The sequence below is a fragment of the Lepidochelys olivacea genome, assembly GCF_965140295.1.
Source record: "Lepidochelys olivacea isolate rLepOli2 genome assembly, chromosome: 1".
Classification (NCBI taxonomy): domain Eukaryota; kingdom Metazoa; phylum Chordata; order Testudines; family Cheloniidae; genus Lepidochelys; species Lepidochelys olivacea.
The window spans coordinates 228,940,425-228,961,031 of NC_140411.1; the positions used below are offsets into that span (position 1 = coordinate 228,940,425).

Consider the following 20,607-nt stretch of genomic DNA (forward strand, 5'->3'; position numbering starts at 1 on the left):
CGTGTTAGTCTGTATTCGCAAAAAGAAAAGGAGTACTTGTGGCACCTTAGAGACTAACCAATTTATTTGAGCATGAGCTTTCGTGAGCTACAGCTCACATTTCTCTTAAATTGATTGGGATGCTCTGCATTATTTTAATGGGCCTAATTCACATATGACTCTGCCTAAACTCAAGCTTCAAAGTAAATTAAACTTAAGTCCTGCTCCTATTCCCACTGAAGTCTCAAGAAAGTTTGGCTTTGATGTCATGGGAGCAGAATAAATAAATGGTATTCTTCATTACCAGTTTCTTGCAAACAATCATCTGATAAATGGTTGGTAATGAGCAAGCCAAAGAAAAGGAAGAAAGAGTGAAGGGAAGGAAACAGGGGTGAAACTGGTAAACAAAATGAATTAGTAAATAAATACTTAAATCTTCTGAAAAGCTAGGACTATATAGCTTAAGACTAGTTCTTGGGCTGTTCTAACTTGTGCAACTGATGCTGGTCCAGAGCAGAAGCACTAAGCTAATGATCTTAGCAACACAGCCATACAAATTTTACATGGATAAATAATGTCGACAGTCTAGTAGGTACTAACACACTTTCAATCAACATAAGACAAGCAATTCCTTTTGTACTGAATGGTTTTGTATTGTTAAAAGAAACCCATCCTGTATTTCTTTTGTCCAATACATGGACATTTTCATAATCTACTTATGTTTGGATTTGTCTGTATATATTCTACCGTACCTCAGAGACCCGCTGCAGAAGAGTATCTTGTTTCAAAGCCTTCCCATTATGTTGGGGGAGGGGAAATAAATATTTAATGGAATTTTCATGTAAAAAAAATCCTGTTTAAAATACTAAATAGAATATTCACGTACTACTTCAGAGAGAATAAGGCAATGAACAATTGGTGCATGCACTCAGGTAATCAGTAGTCTGTTTATAAAACAGGTCACTATTTTATTTCCTGGGGGGACTTGTTAAGTACCTTTCATCTGAAATGCTCAGAGCACTTACAAAGGCATTCAAATCTGACAAATGAGCATTAAAATTAATGATAAACAAACATGAAATTACAAACGTTACCGAAAGACTTTTCTTCCCTAAATCCTGACACTATTTGACCTATTTGTTCATGTCTGACAGATATGTTACTATATAGCATTCATATAATACAGGTATATAAGACAGACATGATATTGTATTAGCAGAAGTAGGTGCACTATGAGGGGTTTCTACACCTTCCTTTGGGCATCCAGTCTTAGCTACCGTTGGAAACAGGTAGAACAGTTTCTTTGTCAGAAAAAATCACCTCCATAAACAACAGAAATCTATGCCTGGTTTCCAGTTAAGGTAATAGGGTCTCTTCTTGTTACTTTTGAACTCCTGCCTGCATTGGATCACCTGCACTAAAGGCTAGAATATCCACCACCTACCTCTTATACAGAGTTTATAACCCATAGCTTTACAAAGGAAGTAGGTACTCTTCTCCCAGTTTTACTGATGGGAAAACTAAGGTGAAATGACTTGCCCAGAGTTACCTAGCAGGCCTGTAGCAAAGCAGAGAATCCTTCTTTCATGAGCCCCAAACCATGAGCCCTGGTCCACCACCCACACTGCTCAGCGGTAGAAGGCACAGTTACTTTACAATCAGAAAAGATGACTGGGACTCATGACTCTTGGATTCTATTCACAGCTCTGCCCTGATTTACTGTGTGATCTTGAGTATATTACCCATTCTGTGTGTCCGTTTCTCCATTTGCATTCAGGGTATAATAATAATAATAATACCAACTTCACAGGAATGTTGAGACACAGAAAAACTGTTTTTTTTCATACAAGTCTAACTTGTTAATAAAATTTTGAAGAAAACCACCATCATTTAAAAATTAATGGCTGACCAAAACAAAACTGGAGCTCCACTGGTATGACTGAGACTGCTGGCCAGATGTTCTGTGTGAGAACCTTGCAGCTTGGAATTCACTACCCCATTCAGTCTGAACTATCTTGACTCAGATGACCTCACGTCCCGTGCCTCCTCCCCTCCCCCCCCCCCCCCCACACATTTGAAAACTGGGGTTTGGAGCTCCAGGGAATTGTAACTGTAAGAGTTCAAGGAGGAGTGGGGTTTGTGATAGGTTATCTTAAATTTCTGTTTTTAGGATGTATTTTTATAGTGTGTCAAGGGCACCTAGAGCATACAGATAGGCCTTTATTTTACCATGTATAGAATTTAAAATACATAAATAAAGTAAAAGTTACGCCATGGAGGCCTCATTTTCCTGCTAAATTGACAAGAAGTAAATTAGAAGAGAAGGATGCTCATTCTGTATGGAAATCAATGCAAAAAGAAGTGCAATCTGAACAATATTCCTTGATGTATCAATATATTTTGAAGTGTTTCAGGTCAGTGTGTTTTTGTTTTAACTTAACTTATTTTTCTTTATTTCATGGACTGATGGCATCCAGGAATTTCAGATGAAAATGGATAACCTGCTCAACCTTCTTTGAAAAAATGGTGCTTCTTGCATCTGTTGCCATTCCCCTGTCCAGATGAGTATATTCAAGTAAAACCACTTCTGACCATCTTTCCTCCCATTTCAGAGTTACAACTTCTAAATACCCCAAAAAGAAACCAGAAGAACTGGGAATGAAAGGGTGGAAAAAGCCCCATTGAGATGCAAGCAGTTTGGCCTTAGCACTAGATTCCATCTAACACTGGGGAAGAGGTCTGTAATGAGAACACTCATCTCAAGAAGAGGAAGGGGGTCAGAGAGCAAAGGAGTACCATTTCTCAAAGAGGAGGCCCATGTGTTCTAGTTTCTGGAGACCATTTGTATTCACCGAAGAAATATGAGTCATGCAGGTGGGCCTGTGCCACAAAGTTTGAATCCCGAGCTTCTCAAAGTACTGTGCAGTTCAGATCTGAGGCCCTATTTTAGGCCTGTATCCTGTTAATATTAAGTTCATCACACTGCAAATATATATAGATATGGTTACACACACACACAAACACCAATTTAAAGTTAAGTTTAATTTCTAATGCTTTTTCCCATTGGTTTGAACTAAGGATGAGTTTCTAACTGTCTTGATTTCTCTTGCTTCCTACTTTAACTGGGAATTTAACTGGGATTTAACTGGGAATTGGTCCTGCTTTGAGCAGGGGGTTGGACTAGATGACCTTCTGGGGTCCCTTCCAACCCTGATATTCTATGATTCTATGATACTGGTTAGCATGAAACTGCCAGATGATAGCTAGAAATAGCCAGATGTAGGAAGGCTAAAAACTCAAGTTCTTTCTTAAATAATTGTTTTGTTTCTATGTTCATTTTCAGTACGTTTACCTGCCTATAAAAAGTTTGAAAGGAAAATCACCATATAAATTACTTGGAGATTTTCAGATGAAAAGGTGCTATGTAAATGCAAAGATTGTTATTATTTTGGGGTCCAATATTGAAGTCCTTAAGGAGCCCAAACACTGCAATTAACTCTGCATGGGCAGAGCCCTACTCTCCTGCAGAATTCCATTAATTTCAATGGGGCTCTGTGCAGGGGCAGGGATCTGACTGCATGGAGTCAGTTGCAGAATAAGGAGCAGATTTTCAAAGGTATTTATGTGCTTAAAGATGCAGCTATATGCCAAATGGGATTTTCAAAAGCGTCTAAACAGGTTAGGCACTAAACGCCCATTGAAACTAAACATCTAACCTGCTTTCAAACTTTTGAAAATCCCACTTGGGGATATGTGCATCTTTAGGTGCCTAAATACCTTTGTCAATCTGGCCCATAGTTCTCACTCAGATATAAGTCTCTGAAGTCATTAAGCCAAATTGCGCTCTCAACCACTTCAGGGATTGAAATTGATTTCCTCTCTTGAGGCATGTGAGGATATTAAGTGCTTCCCTTGGATCAACCACTCAGGATCATGCACCTAAAGCAAAGAGTGTGTAAAGGAAGAGACCTCAGCAGATTATTGGCTGTGACAGCATCAGGTCTATCAGCTGGAGCAGACTGTGTTGAGCCAGTTCTCCTAATACTATGAAACCAAAATGTTCCTGTGCATTATGTGCTGACAGAAAACGCTTCCCCATGGAGGAGGAGAGTATAATGTGTACAGTCCAGATTAAGATTTGTGCAAATTAAAATATAAGATCACAGGAAAACCTCTGGGATTTTCTGTCCATGTTTCAAATCTATGCTGAGCACCTGCAATAGGTGCACATTCCACAGCACTTTCTATCCTCAGTACAAGTTTTAATTAAAAACAAACCAACCAACCAACCCACCAACCAACAGATGCAGGGAAGGACAGGTAGGAAAATTAATGGTTTTACTTTTTAATTAAGATCATGGATGGCATTGCAATTGCAAACTGCATGTTGCAGATTAAAGGTATTTTATAATGCATGTAGCTCATCCCAATCTGAAAATAAACTCTTGGGACTCCTGTAAAGTCAAGCACTATTTTTGAGGATTTTTTGTACTGGTTAAGCAATATAAAATACTATCATCATTTTATGATGTTTTCTACAATGTCAGTTACAGCTACAGGGCCTGCTTCTGCTCCTGCTAGAGTCAATGGGAATTGTGTGACTGACTTCAACGGGAGCAGAAATGGGGCCCAAATGGTAGCCATAGCAGCAATAGAAGTTTCCCATATTTTTATTAATTTCAAATAATTTAAGCCTAGTGATAATGGTACCAGTTTGTACCAAATGGTATCAGGATGGTACCAAACCGTACCATAGAATTTCTATCTACAGAAATTCCGTTCTTGAACAATAAAAGTACAGCAATAGCAATTTACTACTGACCACATGGCCAGGATGGCGACAGTGATTGTGAAATGCTTAGGGAGATGAGGGAGGCTACAAAATCAGGAAGCCTAAAAATCATGGAGGATTTCAATTATCCCCATATTGACTGGGTACAAGTTACCTCAAGACGGGATGTAGAGATAAACTTTTTGGATGTTATTAATGGCAGTTTCTTGGAGCAGCTAGTCCTGGAACCCACAAGGGGAAAGGCAATTCTTTATTTAGTCCTAAGTGGAGCACAGGATCTGATCCAATCAGTGAATTTATCTGAACCACTCAGTAATAGCGCCCATAATGTACTTAAATTTAACGTCCTTGTTGCGGGGAAAATACCAAAGAAATGCACCACAGTAGCATTTAACTTCAAATAGGGGAACTACACAAAAATGAGGAAGCTAATTAAATGGGAATTAAAAGGTACAGTAACAAGAGTGCCTGCAAGCTGCATGGAAGCTATTTAAAAATACCATAATAGACGCTCAGGCTAATGTATTCCCGCCTAGAACAACAACAAAAACAGTAAGTCCACCAAAAAATGCCACCATCGCTAAACAACAGAGTAAAAGAGGCGGTTAGAATCAAAACAACATCATTTACAAACTGTAAGTCAAATCCTACTGAGGAAAATAGAAAGGAGCAGAAACTCTGGCAGGTCAAATATAAAAGTGTAACTAGGCAGGCCAAACATTTTTTTAAAGAGCAACTAGCAAAAGACACTAAAACTAACAGCGATTTTTTTCAAGTACATCTCAAGCAGGAAGGGTGCCAAACAATCAGTGGGGCCAGTGGATGATCGAGATGTTACAGGAGCACTCAAGGAACACAAGGTTGTTGCGGAGAAGCGAAGCGCTGCATAAGTTTTCACTGCAGAGGATGGAAGGGAAATTCCCACACCTGAGCCATTCTTTTTAGGTGACAAATCTGAGGAACTGTCCCAGATGAGGTGTCAATAGAGGAGGTTTTGGAACAAATTGATAAATTAAACAGAAATAAGATACTGGGCCCAAATGGTATTCACCCAAGAGTTCTGACGGAACTCAAATATAAAATTACAGATCTACCCTATATCTACAGTGGTATGTAACTTATCGCTTAAATCAGCCTCTGTACCAAATGACTGGATGTGATGCCAAATTTAAAAAAAAAACACACACTCCAGAGGCTATCCTGGCAATTACAGGCTGGTAAACCTAACTTCAGTACCAGACAAACTGGTTGAAACTATAGTAAAGAACAGAATTATCAGACACATAGATGAACATAATGTTGGGGAAGAGTCAACACAGCTTTTGGAAAGGGAAATCATGCCTCACCAATATATTAGAATTATCTGAACATGTCAATAAGCATGTGGACAGTTGATATAGTGTACCTGAACTTTCAGATAACGTTTGTTAATGCCCCATACCAAAGGCTCTTAAGCAAAGTAAGCAGTCCTGGCATAAGTGGGGAGGTCATCTTATGGATTAGTAACTGGTTAAAAGATAGGAAACAAAGGATAGGAATAAATGGTCGGTTTTCACAATGGAGAGAAGTAAATAGCAGGGTGCCCTAAGGATATGTAGTGGGACCCGTGCTGTTCAACATATTCATAAATAATCTGGGAAAAGGGATAAACAATGAGGTGGCAAAGTTTGCAGATGATACAAAATTACTCCAGATAATTAAGTCCAAAGCAGGCTGCGAAAAGTTACAAGAGATCTCACAAAACTAGGTGACTGGGCAACAAAATGGCAGATGAAGTTCAATGATGAAAAATGAAAAGTAATGCATATTGGAAAACATAATTCCAACTGTTCACACAAAATGGTGGGGTCTAAATTAGCCGTTACCACTCAAGAAAGAGATTTTGGAGTCATTGTGGATAGTTCTCTGAAAACATGTGCTCAGTGTGCAGCGGCAGTCAAAAAAGATAACAGAATGTTAGGAATCGTATGCCACACCTTGAATACTGTGTGCAGTTCTGGTTGCCCCATCTCAAAAAAGATATATTAGAAATTGAAAAGGTATAGAGAAGGGCAACAAAAATGATTAATGGTATGGAACAGCTTCTGAATGAGGAGAGATTAAAAGGGGACTGTCCTGCTTGGAAAAGAGAAACCTATGGGGGGAAATATATGATAGAAATCTATAAAATCATGAATGGTATGAAGAAAGAGAATAAGGAAGTGTTATTTCTTCACATAACACAGAACCAGGAGTAACCCAAAGAAATGAATAGGCAGCAGGTTTAAAACGACCATAATGAAGTACTTCTTCACACCACACACAGCCTATGGAACTCATAGCCAGGGGATGCGTGAAGGCCAATACTATAACTGGGTTAAAAAAAGTAGATATGTTTATGGAAAACAGATCCATCAGTGGCTATTATCCAAGACGATCAGGGATGCAACCCCATGCTCTAGTGTTCCTAAACCTCTGCCGACTGCTGGGACTGGATGACAGGGGATGGGTCATTCGATAATTTCCCTTTACTGTTCACCCCTCTGAAGCATCTGGCACCAGTCACTGTCAGAACACAGGATGCTGGGTTAGATGGACCATTGGTCTGACTCAGTATGGACATGCTTATGTTTTTATGTAATGGGACTAATCCTTGTTTGTGTCAGGGATGGTGTGGATGGTTGTTCTAAGCTACCTTTCTGCTTTTAGCTGAAACTTGGTTAGCTGAGGTCAAAAAGGGTCTCCAGGATAACCTAGAGCAGCCTAAACTTTATCTTTTGTCCACCAAGCTTAGCAAATGGCAAACCACGTAACATGTGAATCAAGAGCCAAAATATGACATTCCCCCCTAGCTACAGCACTATGAGCTGAGATCTTCAAAGCTTCTTAGAAGATTTCAAATGATCCATTTCCATTAATTTGAATGGAGTTGGAAGTGAGTCTGAATCCCTTAGGCAACTCTGAAAATTCCAGCCAAGAGCACTAGAAATGAAATTCTCCCCTTTGCAGAGAGCCAGCACAAGGTCTTTGCTCCACAGAAGTCCCCTGTGAGCCCTATGGAATCTTTAGATGAAGAAAGAATGTAAACGAAAATTACAGAGACGCTCGGCCAGCAATTTTAAGGATGTTGTTTTCACTTAAATTGTTTACTCCTTAGGAAACCGTAATGCTTTTGGTAGTGGTAGTGCACCAAAATTGCCATGGATGTTCTAAACCTTTTATTTTTTTGGCATAATTAATTAAGCAGCAGGAGCAAATTGTTTATTATTTAGGACACATATTTGATCCACTCAGTGAGCACTGAGACGGACATGGATTTGAAGATTCCATAGTTATTTCACAGTTATAAAAAATGGCAGTGTTTTCATTTCACAAGTCCTTTCTCTGACTGTGTTTGCTATTCTGAATTCCAGTCATGCTCTTCATTTATTTGGAAACCAGTTCTTTGTGAAAAGACTACACCTGGAATCATGGCTTTAGCTTGATTCAGGAAAGCACCTAAGCACATGCTCAAGTGATTTCCTATATAAGGACAGATTAAAGTGCATGCTTAGGTGATTTCCTGGATCTGGGCCTTATGTTTGTTCTTTTCACCAATCACATTTAATATATTTTCCATGTAGTTTTCTTAAACATCTTGTTCTTTCAGTCAGACAAAAGCAGAAGGCACCATTAGCTTTCTGATGTAATTAATTGTTTGTTTAGTTTCATCTGGTTCCATTCTTGAAGTTGAAATAGCAGAGTGAGCCAAACCCATCCCAGATTTAATTCTGAAGTCAGTGGAGTTATACCTAGAATAAGTTTGGACCTCCGTGTTACAGAGATGCTCTGGTATGGCACTGAGGGTTACCTCCAGTTTTAGAGATACAAAGTCAATATTTTGCTGTTTCACACGTAGCTTCCCAGAAAATGTGGATTAAACAGAGCAAAGAAATACAAGGCTGGTTCAGGGGGACACGTACACCTTGTGCCTATATTCTTCAAGTGGGAGGTTTTACACCTTCCTCTGAAACAATTAATGAACTACTGGTGGAAAACCAGCGTCAGACTTACTGGAGTGGCTCACAACCAAGTGTGGAAACCTCGTGGCAGACTGTCAAAAAGCAGGGCAGACACCCCAAAATGATGGTATGTTCTGTAACAAATGTGAACTAGATCGCTGTAGCAATTTTACCATGGAGTCACAGGCAGTCCCCTTGGGCTCTGCAGTCTACCTTGCCACCTGGCAAGCTGGACTTAGTGATAAATGGTAACTTACAGCAAAAATCACAGAATATTCAGGTTGCTTCCATTTCTAGAGACTAGTTGCTTACCCCGATCTCACACCACAGATAACCCTATAGCCAATGCTGTAATAAACTAACTAAAAGTTTATTGACTAGGAAAAAGAAATGACAGCTATTTACTGGTGAAAGCAAGCAAGCACATATACACAAATGAGTTCTGCCTGTGATGACTGGTGACAGAGATACAGTAATCTGTCAGCATTGAATGTCTTTTTAGGGCTTAATCTTTTTAGGACCCTGGGGACCTCACTTTACTGTTTCTTGACTCCAGCCCTTGTGAGAGTGCAAGAAAGCTATTTTTATTTCCCTCTTCCAGCATTCAGACAGATGAGACAAAGCCTTCTGCACGTATTTCTCCATGAGTAGATGGGGAAATCAACAAAGATTTTGTCCTACAATGGACCACTTAATTTTTGATACTCCTTCTGGATGGGTGGGGGGAAGTCTCTCTTCCCATCTGAGTTCACAAGTTCAAAGGAGGCATTTTTACAATTCTAAAACAAACATATTTTACCTTATAGCATGGAATACAGACATTACAAATAAGATTAATGCATGCATCAGTTTAAAAGCATTTCATAGAATCTAAACACATCCTTTCTTGTATAGGCTATGTGAATGTTGTATTTTTTGGTTTTCGATTAAAATGACTGGAAAAGAGAAATTTATAGAGGAGACATTATTATAACAATCATTTTAAGTGGAAAAGGGGTAGGAGCTAGTGAACATGCACATTTAAAACCAAGACCAACTCAACTCAAGTTACCAGCTATAGCCTAACAGCTAACAGGACAAAAGCACATATCTAAGTATTAAGACAGCAGATATCAGAAATTCTTCTAGAAACACACAAAATCAGCACACATGCAAAAATACTGCACAAGGTCATGCAAGAAATAATTAGAGGCCATACTATGAGAGGATAATGGAACATAAAAACGGCTATACTGGGTCAGGCCAATGGTTCATCTAGCCCAGTATCCTGTCTTCTGACAGTGGCCAGTGCCAGACACTTCAGAGGGAATGAACAGAACAGGGCAATTATCAAGTGATCCAGCCCCTGTCATCCAATCTCAGCTTCTGGCAGTCAGAGGAAAATAAGGGAAAGAGCTTCATGTATTATGTAGCTTTTACATGTTCCTCCATTTGCACCACAAGAAAAAAACAAAACTCAATTTTATTTCTAATCAATATTAAAGTAAAAACAACCAGTACTGCAACAGCCTTTACTGCTGTGGGATTCCAAAAATGTTCATATGCTTACAAATGGGTACGTCACTAGACCAGCAGAATAATTTGCATGTTTCAAGCTGACATATATGTAAAATAGCCAACTGCATATCAGCATTAATGAGACAAGTCAATCTGTAAACATCCCAATTTCAGTCTGAACAATTATTACAGCTAGAACTCTTTAAAAAATCCACCACACTTTTGTTTGACAGTGGAAATTGGATTAACTCTGTTCTTATTTCTACAGTGTGAAATAGACTCCGAAGAATCTTTTGGATCTTGTCAAAGCTATTGTTATGATAAGCAGGTACAAATTATTTTAATTTATGGGTGGAATATTAGATTGTTATTAAAACATAATGAAAGGCCATTTTTTGCATTTAAAAAATTATTGTGGAAAATAAAATCAAAGTAAAAGCCAGAACAATTATTGCACAGAATCTTCAATTTAATTCTGTCCTCTCATTCCTTATCCATTTATAATATATTCCATTGTCTTTCAACCACAAAATTAGAATGGAATGAACAGCTTGCAGAGTTACTTTAACTAAGCCACTCCAAACACTGAGATTTTATAATTTGTTTTATTTGAGAAATGATTAAAGTGTATCATAAACTAGGTACAAATAATTTTTTTTTAATTATTTTTGTTTTCAAAAGGAACTGTCCTCTTCCCAGAGGGGAAGGAGATTTGAAAAGACTATCCCTTTCTGAGTTGTTTTAAATCCAGCAAGCATATGAATTTGATTTAGCACCAGTTAGAAGAGGGACTAGAGACGTCTCTTTGCTGAATTGAAGTGTTCCCCCTCCCCACCGCCTCCTTTATCTTTTCTTCTTATTTGATTCTCCTCTAGAATTTTATGATTTTTAAATATTAAACAAAGATTCTGATGTGCAGCTGCTGGCTATTTGAATGCACTTGGGTTTTGCACTTAAATTGTTCAACGTGCTTACCAAGCTCCAGCATGTTATTCCTGACTGACGTGCCAGCTAAAACCACTGCTTTCTGATCTTAAAGCAGTTATTTTTGACTACCAAGGCCGGCACATTAGGAAAATCATTTGTACAGAAGTAAACATTTTAACCAGATGCATCCCTGGTGTACTTCTATATATACATATATATATATATATATATATGGCCTTTTGATTTCAGTTTGAGCAAACATGCTTAAGAAGAGAGCTCTAAAACGAAACAAGGAAGCTGCAAATGAGGGGTTTTTTTTAAACCATGCTGGTTCTCACTCCAGAGAAATCTTGAAGCACATGCCCCTCCCCTGATATGTCACAAGACTAAGGTGAACATCCACAAATAAATATAAGTCAGGTGAGACTGTTATTGAATAGAGAGGCTACTTAACATTCTTTATCCACTTTGTATTCTCGTTTCCTGTGGCTCACCAACAGCGAAAGCATGATTTTCTTAAAGGAGTTGGCTCAAGGAGGAGAGTATATATACCACTTACTCCAAAAATTTTGGCCCCTTTTGAATTTCCCCACCATTTAAACTCCTCCTATTCAAGGGGCAGAGCCTGGCTCAGAATATGGAGGACATATTTTCTGTTTGCTTCCATGGTGTTTAGATATTTTGTTCAACAACTGGTTTCCTCTCATGCCAATTTCCTAATTCAGGAGAAATCACTAAGATTGCCATGCAAATAAAAATAATAAGCAAATCTCAGAAGACATGTTCAAACTTCATCTTTCAGAGGGTTTAGCTGTGCATCAGGCACTGTGCCTGTAAGTCATGATTAACATATAATGATGGTCTAGAAAATACTTAGTCCTGTCTCAGTACAGAGGACTAGAATAGATGACTTATCAAGGTCCTTTCCAATCCTACATTTCTATGATATCCTCCAAGAAGGATAAACACTGAGGTATCTGTTAGAATTAATAGCAGCTACAGTAGACAAATGACAAGTGTCAATGAGTTCCACTGGGGCTTTGAGTGCAGGGAAGATGCGGTACACAAACATAAAATAAAACCTCTCTTACAACAAGAGACTGAAAGTATAATGTATTGCTAGAAGGAAAAGTTCAGACTCTCAAATCCAGGCCCACAACATTCAGGTGCTAGGTATAACAGGGGGAAAAAAGCATTGCCTTCATGGACAATTTTCTGGCAGATCTGCTAAAGCTGAATATAAAAGATGATCCCTTTAATTTACTGAAGTATTATCCTATAGCGATGTGTAAGGAGGCAGGTGGTAGAGGTTGCTGGAGGGACATTATAATGACCTTGATATTTTCAAAGTCTCTGTTAATTTCTCTATTTGTGTTTCTAAATTTGTTTTCTATTTCAAAGGTTCGCCAGCTCTTTCACACTTCTTTGTTAATTTAGCTTCAGGGACTTCGTGCAGAGCTTTGATGTCCTGGTATTTTTCTCTGTCACACACCAGGGTGTGGGTGGTGTGATCTAGTGGTGTGAACAGGAGTCTGGCCTTGTGGCCGAAGCAGAATCAGAAGGCAGAACCAGAAGAGTGGTCAGGGGACAAGCCAACGATCAGAGTCAGGAGTCTAGAGGAAGGTAGGGTTTAGGGCTGGAGCAGGAGAAGGCATGGGCTGGAGCAAGAGCTTGTATAAGAAGCAGGACTGACGCTGCCTTGGGTGTGGAACGCATTGATCAAACACTGTGCTGCTGTTACTACAAGGTTAAATGGACCTTCTATCCAATCAGAGAGCACAGTCACTTAGTGAGGGTTTACTTCGCTCAGCTGAGCTCAGCGGGTTGGTATGAGACCAAGCCTAGAGTCAGCTGAGCGCACGGCTGGCCTTACAGGTGGGAGACCACAAAGAGCACCATGGTCAGGGGGGTGCTATGGTTCAGAAGCAAGGAGAGGGGCGGGCCTAGGATGCGAGGCCGTGGAAGGGAGCTCGGGATAATGGGAGCGGGAGGAGACAGCAGGGTCTAGAGGCGATTTGTGGGGGAACTCGGGGAGTCAGCGGGCACCAAAATACAAGTTTCCCAGGCCACCATTTTCCCTAAGGTCAGCCCTGGCTGAGGTCCTGACACAAACACCCGAAAGTATTTTTGTTCTGTCAGATTAGTATCTTGCTCAGTCAATAGAATTGAGGGTTGCCAACCATCCCGGACCGGCCGGGAGTCTACTGTAATCAGTCTCGAACTCCCGGTGGCTACTGAAAACAATCCAGGAGTTTTTAATAGACCACTAAAAATCCGGTTGGTGGGGCAGCGGGGCTAAGGCAGGCTCCCTAACTGCCCTGGCTCCGTACAGCTCCTGGAAGCGGCCAGCACTTCCAGCTCTTAGGAGCAGGGTAGGCCAGGGGTCTCTGTGTGCTGCCCCAAGCGCTGACTCTGCAGCTCCCATTGGCTGGGAACATGGCAAATGGGAGTTGTGGTTGCAGTGCCTGCAGGCAGGGGCCTCGCACGGAACCACCTGGCCCCTCCGCCTAGGAGCTGGACATGCCAGCCGCTTCCAGGAGCTTCCCGAGGTAAGCGATGCCCAACTGGAGCCTGCACCCTCTATCCCCTCCAACACCCCAATACCCTGCCCCAGGTCGGAACTCCCTCCTGCACCCAAACTCCCTCCCAGAGCCTGCACCACAACCCCCTGCTCCATCCCTGAGCCCCCTCCTGCACTCTGAACCCCTCTGCCTCAGCCTGGAGCCTCTTCCTGCACCCCAATCCCCTCATCCCCAACCCCACCCCAGAGCCCCTTCCTGCACCCCAAACCCCTCATCCTGGGCCCCATCCCAGAGCTTACTCCCCCCAGCCAGAGCCCTCACTCAGTCCTGCACCCCAATCCCCTGCCCCTGCCTGGTGAAAGTGAGTGAGGGGGTGGGAGGGCAAGAGACAGAGGGAGGGGGGATGGAGGGAGCAGGGGTGTGGCTTCAGAGAAGGGGCAGGGCAGGGGCATGGCCTCAGGAAGGGGAGGGCAGGTGGTGTGGCAAGGGTGTTCAGGTATGTGCGATTAGAAAGTTGACAACCCTAACAGAGTTTGAATCTTGTACTCTCTTAGCCATGGGTTTAAAACTCTTACATTGTGTATCAAGTTTGTGCTGAAGCTGAGAAAAATTAGTTTTACCTGAAAATATACATATATCTTCAACAGATATTACGGGTAAAATCATGGCCCCATAGAAGTCAATGGTGAAATTCCTATCAACTTCAACAGAGCTAGGATTTCACCCTCTGTGTGTGTCAACCCAGACATCTCTGAGTCTGGCCATATCAGAGGGAATTGGCTCATCTAATACTTCAAGATCTCCAGAGTAAATCAATTGATCAAGTACTAATGACTCTTAGACTGCCATCTATGGCCTAGATTCAGGAAAGCATTGAAGGATATGCTTAAATTCATCCTTATTCGGGAAATTCATGATCTAGCCCTGTGCAAGTAAAGAATTTTGGGATTCATCAGGGTGACAAGTGGGAAATACTATTAGTTATTATTTCATTCTGTAAAAAAATGCCAGGCTTTGTAGTTTAGGTGCAAAAATGTTAAAAGAAAAGGAGTACTTGTGGCACCTTAGAGACTAACCAATTTATTAGAGCATAAGCTTTCGTGAGCTACAGCTCACTTCCTCAGATGCATATCATGGAAACTGCAGCAGGCTTTATATATACACAGAGAATATGAAACAATACCTACTCCCACCCCACTGTCCTGCTGGTAATAGCTTATCTAAAGTGATCATCAGGTGGGCCATTTCCAGCACAAATCCAGGTTTTCTCACCCTCCACCCCCCCACACAAATTCACACTTCAATCTCTCTGGTCACGCAATCACAGACATGAAGGTCGCTATCTTAAAACAAAAAAACTTCAAATCCAGACTCCAGCGAGAAACTGCTGAATTGGAATTCATTTGCAAATTGGATACTATTAATTTAGGCTTAAATAGAGACTGGGAGTGGCTAAGTCATTATGCAAGGTAGCCTGTTTCCTCTTGTTTTTTCCTAACCCCCCCCCCCAGATGTTCTGGTTTAACTTGGATTTAAACTTGAAGAGTGGTCAGTTTGGATGAGCTATTACCAGCAGGAGAGTGAGTTTGTGTGTGTATGGGGGTGGGGGGGATGTGAGAAAACCTGGATTTGTGCAGGAAATAGCCCAACTTGATTGTCATGCACATTGTGTAAAGAGTTGTCACTTTGGATGGGCTATCACCAGCAGGAGAGTGAATTTGTGTGGGGGGGTGGAGGGTGAGAAAACCTGGATTTGTGCTGGAAATGGCCCACCTGATGATCACTTTAGATAAGCTATTACCAGCAGGACAGTGGGGTGGGAGTAGGTATTGTTTCATATTCTCTGTGTATATATAAAGCCTGCTGCAGTTTCCATGATATGCATCTGAGGAAGTGAGCTGTAGCTCACGAAAGCTTATGCTCTAATAAATTGGTTAGTCTCTAAGGTGCCACAAGTACTCCTTTTCTTTTTGCGAATACAGACTAACACGGCTGTTACTCTGAAACCTGTCAAAAATGTTAAAGTTACTCATAAGCTCAGGCTTATGCATTACTGTTGTGTTGCAAGTTAAAATAGTGCCCAAAACAAATCAAAGGAAAAAACCCATAAGGGACACTATCAAGATAAACATTTTAAAGATGTGCTTACCTGTCACAAATAAAATGCTATACGTTATTAAAAGCAGAATTTTTTAAAATCTAATGATCTGATTTTCAAAGGTGTGAAGCACTGGCAGCTCCCCTTGACTTCACCTTTGAAAGTCAGGTGATAAATTTACATTTTCACCATTTACACTGATAAGTTTACATTTTGCATTTCATTCATTTTAGACAGCAACACTTTAGACTGCTCAGTTATTTTTTTCGGTTTCTTGTGGGCTCACAGAATGATCATGTGTCTGGCTTCAGAACATACAGGAAATGAAAAACAAAACAAATTTTCACTGATTAGAAACAAATACATCTATTCATATTTAGGTCTTGTACATTTGTTTTTAAACAAAACCAATTGTGGCCAATGGTCCTGAACTGGCAAAGCACTGAAGCGTGTACTTAAACTCTAGTCACATGTCTGAAGTTAAGCATATGCTTAGGTTCTTTTCTGAACTGGGGTCCAAAGTGTCTACACTATTCCCATCTATCACTTTAAAGAGTGTAATATGAAATAATATAATAAGGTGTTGAGTAACATCTGCTAAATCTAGGAAATGTCATGCATTTTAATTTTTACATATATACCTGCTAGCTGTACAATGCCATGCCTTGCAACATCGTAGTATGGATGATTAATGCTTAGTTCAGTGTCTTCACATGTTGCTGGTGTGAAGGAGGTCTTTCGCTTCTCCATTACTGCATGTTCTGCCTCATCTTTCTGTAATTCTAAAGCAGAAAGCAAGAATTTATAAAATCAACTACTAAAAAACCTTCTTTTATCTTGCATATAATATTGTGAAATTGAGATCCACGCTCCATCCTGCCAATGACGACAGCTTTCTTCACTCACTCATTTATTACATTTTCAAAGAAGCACCTTCATATTTTCTCCTATGCTGGGCTGCATACATGGGAGGAGCTCCCATGAAAATCTGCAGCAAAGCTCTCTCATTGCCCTCCTTTAAGTTCTTCTTGGCTACAATGCCCAAAAAAACTTGACAATGGTTAGGCAGTTGTTATGCTGTGACCACTGCTTGTCATAACAATCTATGTTGTCTCACTGTTTCCTTACGCTTCCCCGTCTGTCTGTCATACCTTGTTTTATACTTCGACTGTAAGCTCTTTGAGACAGAAAAATCACTGTCTGAAACCTTAAATGTACTGGGGGACACAGTGGGTTAGACAGCCTAAGAAAAGCACTAAGGGCCTGATGCAAAACGCAGTGAACTCAATAGGAGTCTTTCCATTTACTTGAGTGGACACTGGATTGGACTCTCAAAGGCCCAAACTACCTTTCACTGAAATTTTCAATGAAAGGTAGATATTGCCCTTTACTGTACATGGACATGGCATTTCACCAAAAACAAGTGTGATACTTAAACAGAGATGATCCTAAGCGTGCACAGGCCTTGGTGTGGGAAAACAAATACCTAGATCAAACACATTGTGAGCTGAATGCAAAAGTCACAGCCATTAGTATTTCAATACTGGTCAAAAGAATGATTCTGAGAAATATACTAACATGCAAGTGACCTGATAGCTTAAATTAAGAAAGGCTGATATTTAAAGAGACACATTATTTTCCTCCCAAAGCATATCACTCACTGTATGTCACCTGTTTCTTTATCATACAAGTTATATCAAGAAGAGGAGGTTACTTGCCTGTAACTGGAGGTTCTTTGAGATGTGTGGTCCCTATCTGTATTCTACTGAGGGTTACACATGCAAACCATGCGTCCAGAGTTGGAGAATTTGAAAGTAGTGTCTGTTGGTTTGTGCATGCACCCTTGTTCGCCTTATGCTTCTGTCCGAGGCAATAAAGGGCGGGGTGGACAGACCGTGTCTTCAGTTCCTTCTCTATTCTGAATTGACCAATCTGCAGCAGAGGGGAATGTGGGCAGGAAGTGGAATACAGATAGAGACCACACCTCTTAAAGAACCTCCTGTTACAGGTAAGTTACCTCCTTTTCTTCTTTGAGTGCTATGCAAGTGACTATTCCACTGAGGGTGACTGACAACCAGTACCTAAGTTGGAAAAGGGTGCGAGGATAAGGATGGAATGGTTGTGTAGAGAACTGCCATGTCAAAGGAGGCGTCCGCTGCCGAGTCCTGCACTTAGGTGTAGTGTGCTGCAAAAGGTGTGCACTGAACTCTGCAAGACTGCTATATATACGTCTACAAGTGCAATGTCCTGAAGGGAGGCTGTGGTTGAAGGCTGAGCTTGCGAGGAGTGAGCCCACACCCCTGTAGGAGGTAGGCCTGATAGTTGGTAGCAGAGTTTAAAGCAACCAGAAATCCATTTGGAATTCTTTGGGTGGAGCTGGCTTGCCCCTTGAGTCTCTCTGCTTCTGCCACAAGTAGTCAAGGGGACTTCCTGTTTGGTTTTGCTCTTTGTAGGTAGAGAGCAAGAGCTCGCCGTACGTCAAGGGAATGGAGTCGACATTCCTCTGGAGAAGCATGTGGTTTCGGAAGAAAAACAGGTAAGTAGATGGTTTGATTGATGTGAAACTGGGAGACCATCTTTGGGATAAATTTGAGGTGTAGACGTAGGGAGACTTAATCCTTGTGGAACACCATGAAAGGCAGGTCTGTCATCAGAGCCTTGAGCTCGCCGACCCATCTCACAGAAGTAATAGCAACCAGGAAGGCAACATTCATAGAAAGGAAGGACATGGAGCATGAAGCTAACAGCTCAAAGGATGGTGTTGTTAGCACAGAAACTAGATTCAGGTCCCACTGGAGTGCGATCATTTGGACAGGTGGAAAGGTTCTGATGAGGCCTTTCCAAAACCTTGTGGTAAGCAGACGCATGACAGAGTAACCTTCCACTGGAGGGTTGAACACGCTAACTGCCACCAGGTGGACTCTCAAAGAACGGAGGGCGAGACCTGATGACTTTAAGGAGAGACTGTAGTCTAGGATGAGGGGATCCCCGCTGGTAAGATTCTGGTAAGACTCCTTTGTATTGAGCCCAAGATGAGAAGTGTTTCCACTTGGCTTGGTAACATCGCTTAGTGGAATCTTTCCTGCTTCTGGAAAGAATGTTTTGTACAGCCGAAAAACACGTCCATGGCTGGTGGGTGGAGCCCCCCTTTGGGGAGGCTAGCCCTGCCTCTGCAGCCCCGAGGCCCCCTACCCTCCACACGGCTGGAGCCCTGAGTGTCGTGCCAAAGGGGGGCTCGGATACACTCAATGAAACCACACCAGGTGTATAAGTATAACCAGTTTTATTGCCAAAGTATAATAAGCTTCCCAGCCTTCACGCATTACTAAATACGTGCTTTCCAGCAACCAAGCAGGGAAGCAAGAACCAATGCTACGGACAGTCCCGGACCCTCCAGCCTTGTCCTTGAGGGCTCGTAGCAGGCGCTGCTCCAGCACGGGGTGGCACCCACAAGGCCAAGGTCCACAGGTGAGACTGTTCGTCTAAAGCAATTCTCATAGCCGTTTTTATCATCGGCTCTTTCTCAGGGGGTGTATACATCCACAAGCAGGCTCTGGCAGGAAACACTATTGCTTTCTATTCCCACACTTAACACTCTTGGGCCATGCTTATCTCCTCGCTTGTTTATCCAGTTGGAGGGGCTGCAAGCCAGCCCAGCCGATCAAAGCCGGTTTACTACTAGCTCTACCTGGACCATCCTGTAATAACAGGCCACGGTAACTTGCGGTCAGCCCCAACATCGAGACACCCCCCGCAGCCAGAGGAGCCTTGAGTGCCCCACACCTTCTCTCTGGAGTCCAAGGAGATTACTGATGAATGCGGGAAGCTGAATAGCACATACCACCTCCTCAGCCGCCCCGGAACCTACATGGGGCATAATAAATCAAAAACTTCCCCCCAAAACCCTGAAATCGGGGGTCCGGCAGCCAAGGCAGCACCAGAGGAGGCACAGCCTCCCTGGCCTATTATACCAGCCACCAATGAACATGTCTGTACTAAATGTAAGCGGGGGAATAGTCCCGCTATTGTGGGGAACTTTTCTGGCTTCTGCACTACCCCGGTGAAGTGGGCTAGCGAAAGGATCTGAGTCCTCACTCCCACCTCCTTTACCCAGTGGCCTCTCTGCCCTTGAGGACTCTCCTTCCACTCTCCTGTCTGGCAGAGTCCTCACAACCCCAACAACCCCAACAAGGCTGGGCCCAGGATTCCTGAGGGGCTCGACCCCCAACCCTGCTGTGGTCACCTAGGACAGGGGCTAGGGTGTCCCCACTCCGGGGTACTCTCTCTGCCCTGGGCACTTCTCTGACCCATTGACCACTACATACAATTTAAAGCAAATGCAAGTTATTTAATCAACAATTAATTTTAAAAAGGAGAAGGAAAAATGGGAAAGGTGAAAGGAAACACATCACCCCGCTCTGTGGCAGAGAACATCACAAACAGGGTCTCTGGAACGTCAGGGCAGTTCACAGGCTGTTCCTTGTAAGTCCCAGGCCTTCTTCTCAGGCCCTGGCTGTGCTGCAGGGATGCTGTGGGTCGGACACTTGCTCTGGTGGTGGCCACACGCTCTCAGGCTCTCAGTGGTAGGACCCTTCTTCCCAGTGTCGCCCCCGCCCTGTTGGGGTTACGATCCAAGCCTGGCCTGCAGAGCCTCTTGGCTGAGGTGTCTCCCTGCGCTGGGCCCCCAGGGTCCCCCTCGCTCTCCCCAGCTGCTCACCGCACCCAGCTCCGGACTGCTCCAGCCCCAGCTCCACCACTCGGTCTCTGCACTGCTGCTGCCGCTCTGCCTCCGGCTCCCTGGGCTGCTTCTCT

The 20,607-nt window shown here is 42.3% G+C and overlaps 1 protein-coding gene across 2 annotated transcripts in view; it reads right to left on the bottom strand.

Moving 5' to 3' along the window:
* Positions 1-20,607, bottom strand: part of ARHGAP8 (Rho GTPase activating protein 8) — a 132,567-nt gene that overhangs the window by 73,445 nt on the left and 38,515 nt on the right. For both annotated transcript variants that reach the window (XM_084641893.1, XM_084641892.1), the window contains exon 3: positions 16,437-16,577. In XM_084641893.1, the coding sequence (XP_084498019.1) occupies positions 16,437-16,577 (141 nt within the window). The remainder of the gene's footprint in view (positions 1-16,436; positions 16,578-20,607) is intronic.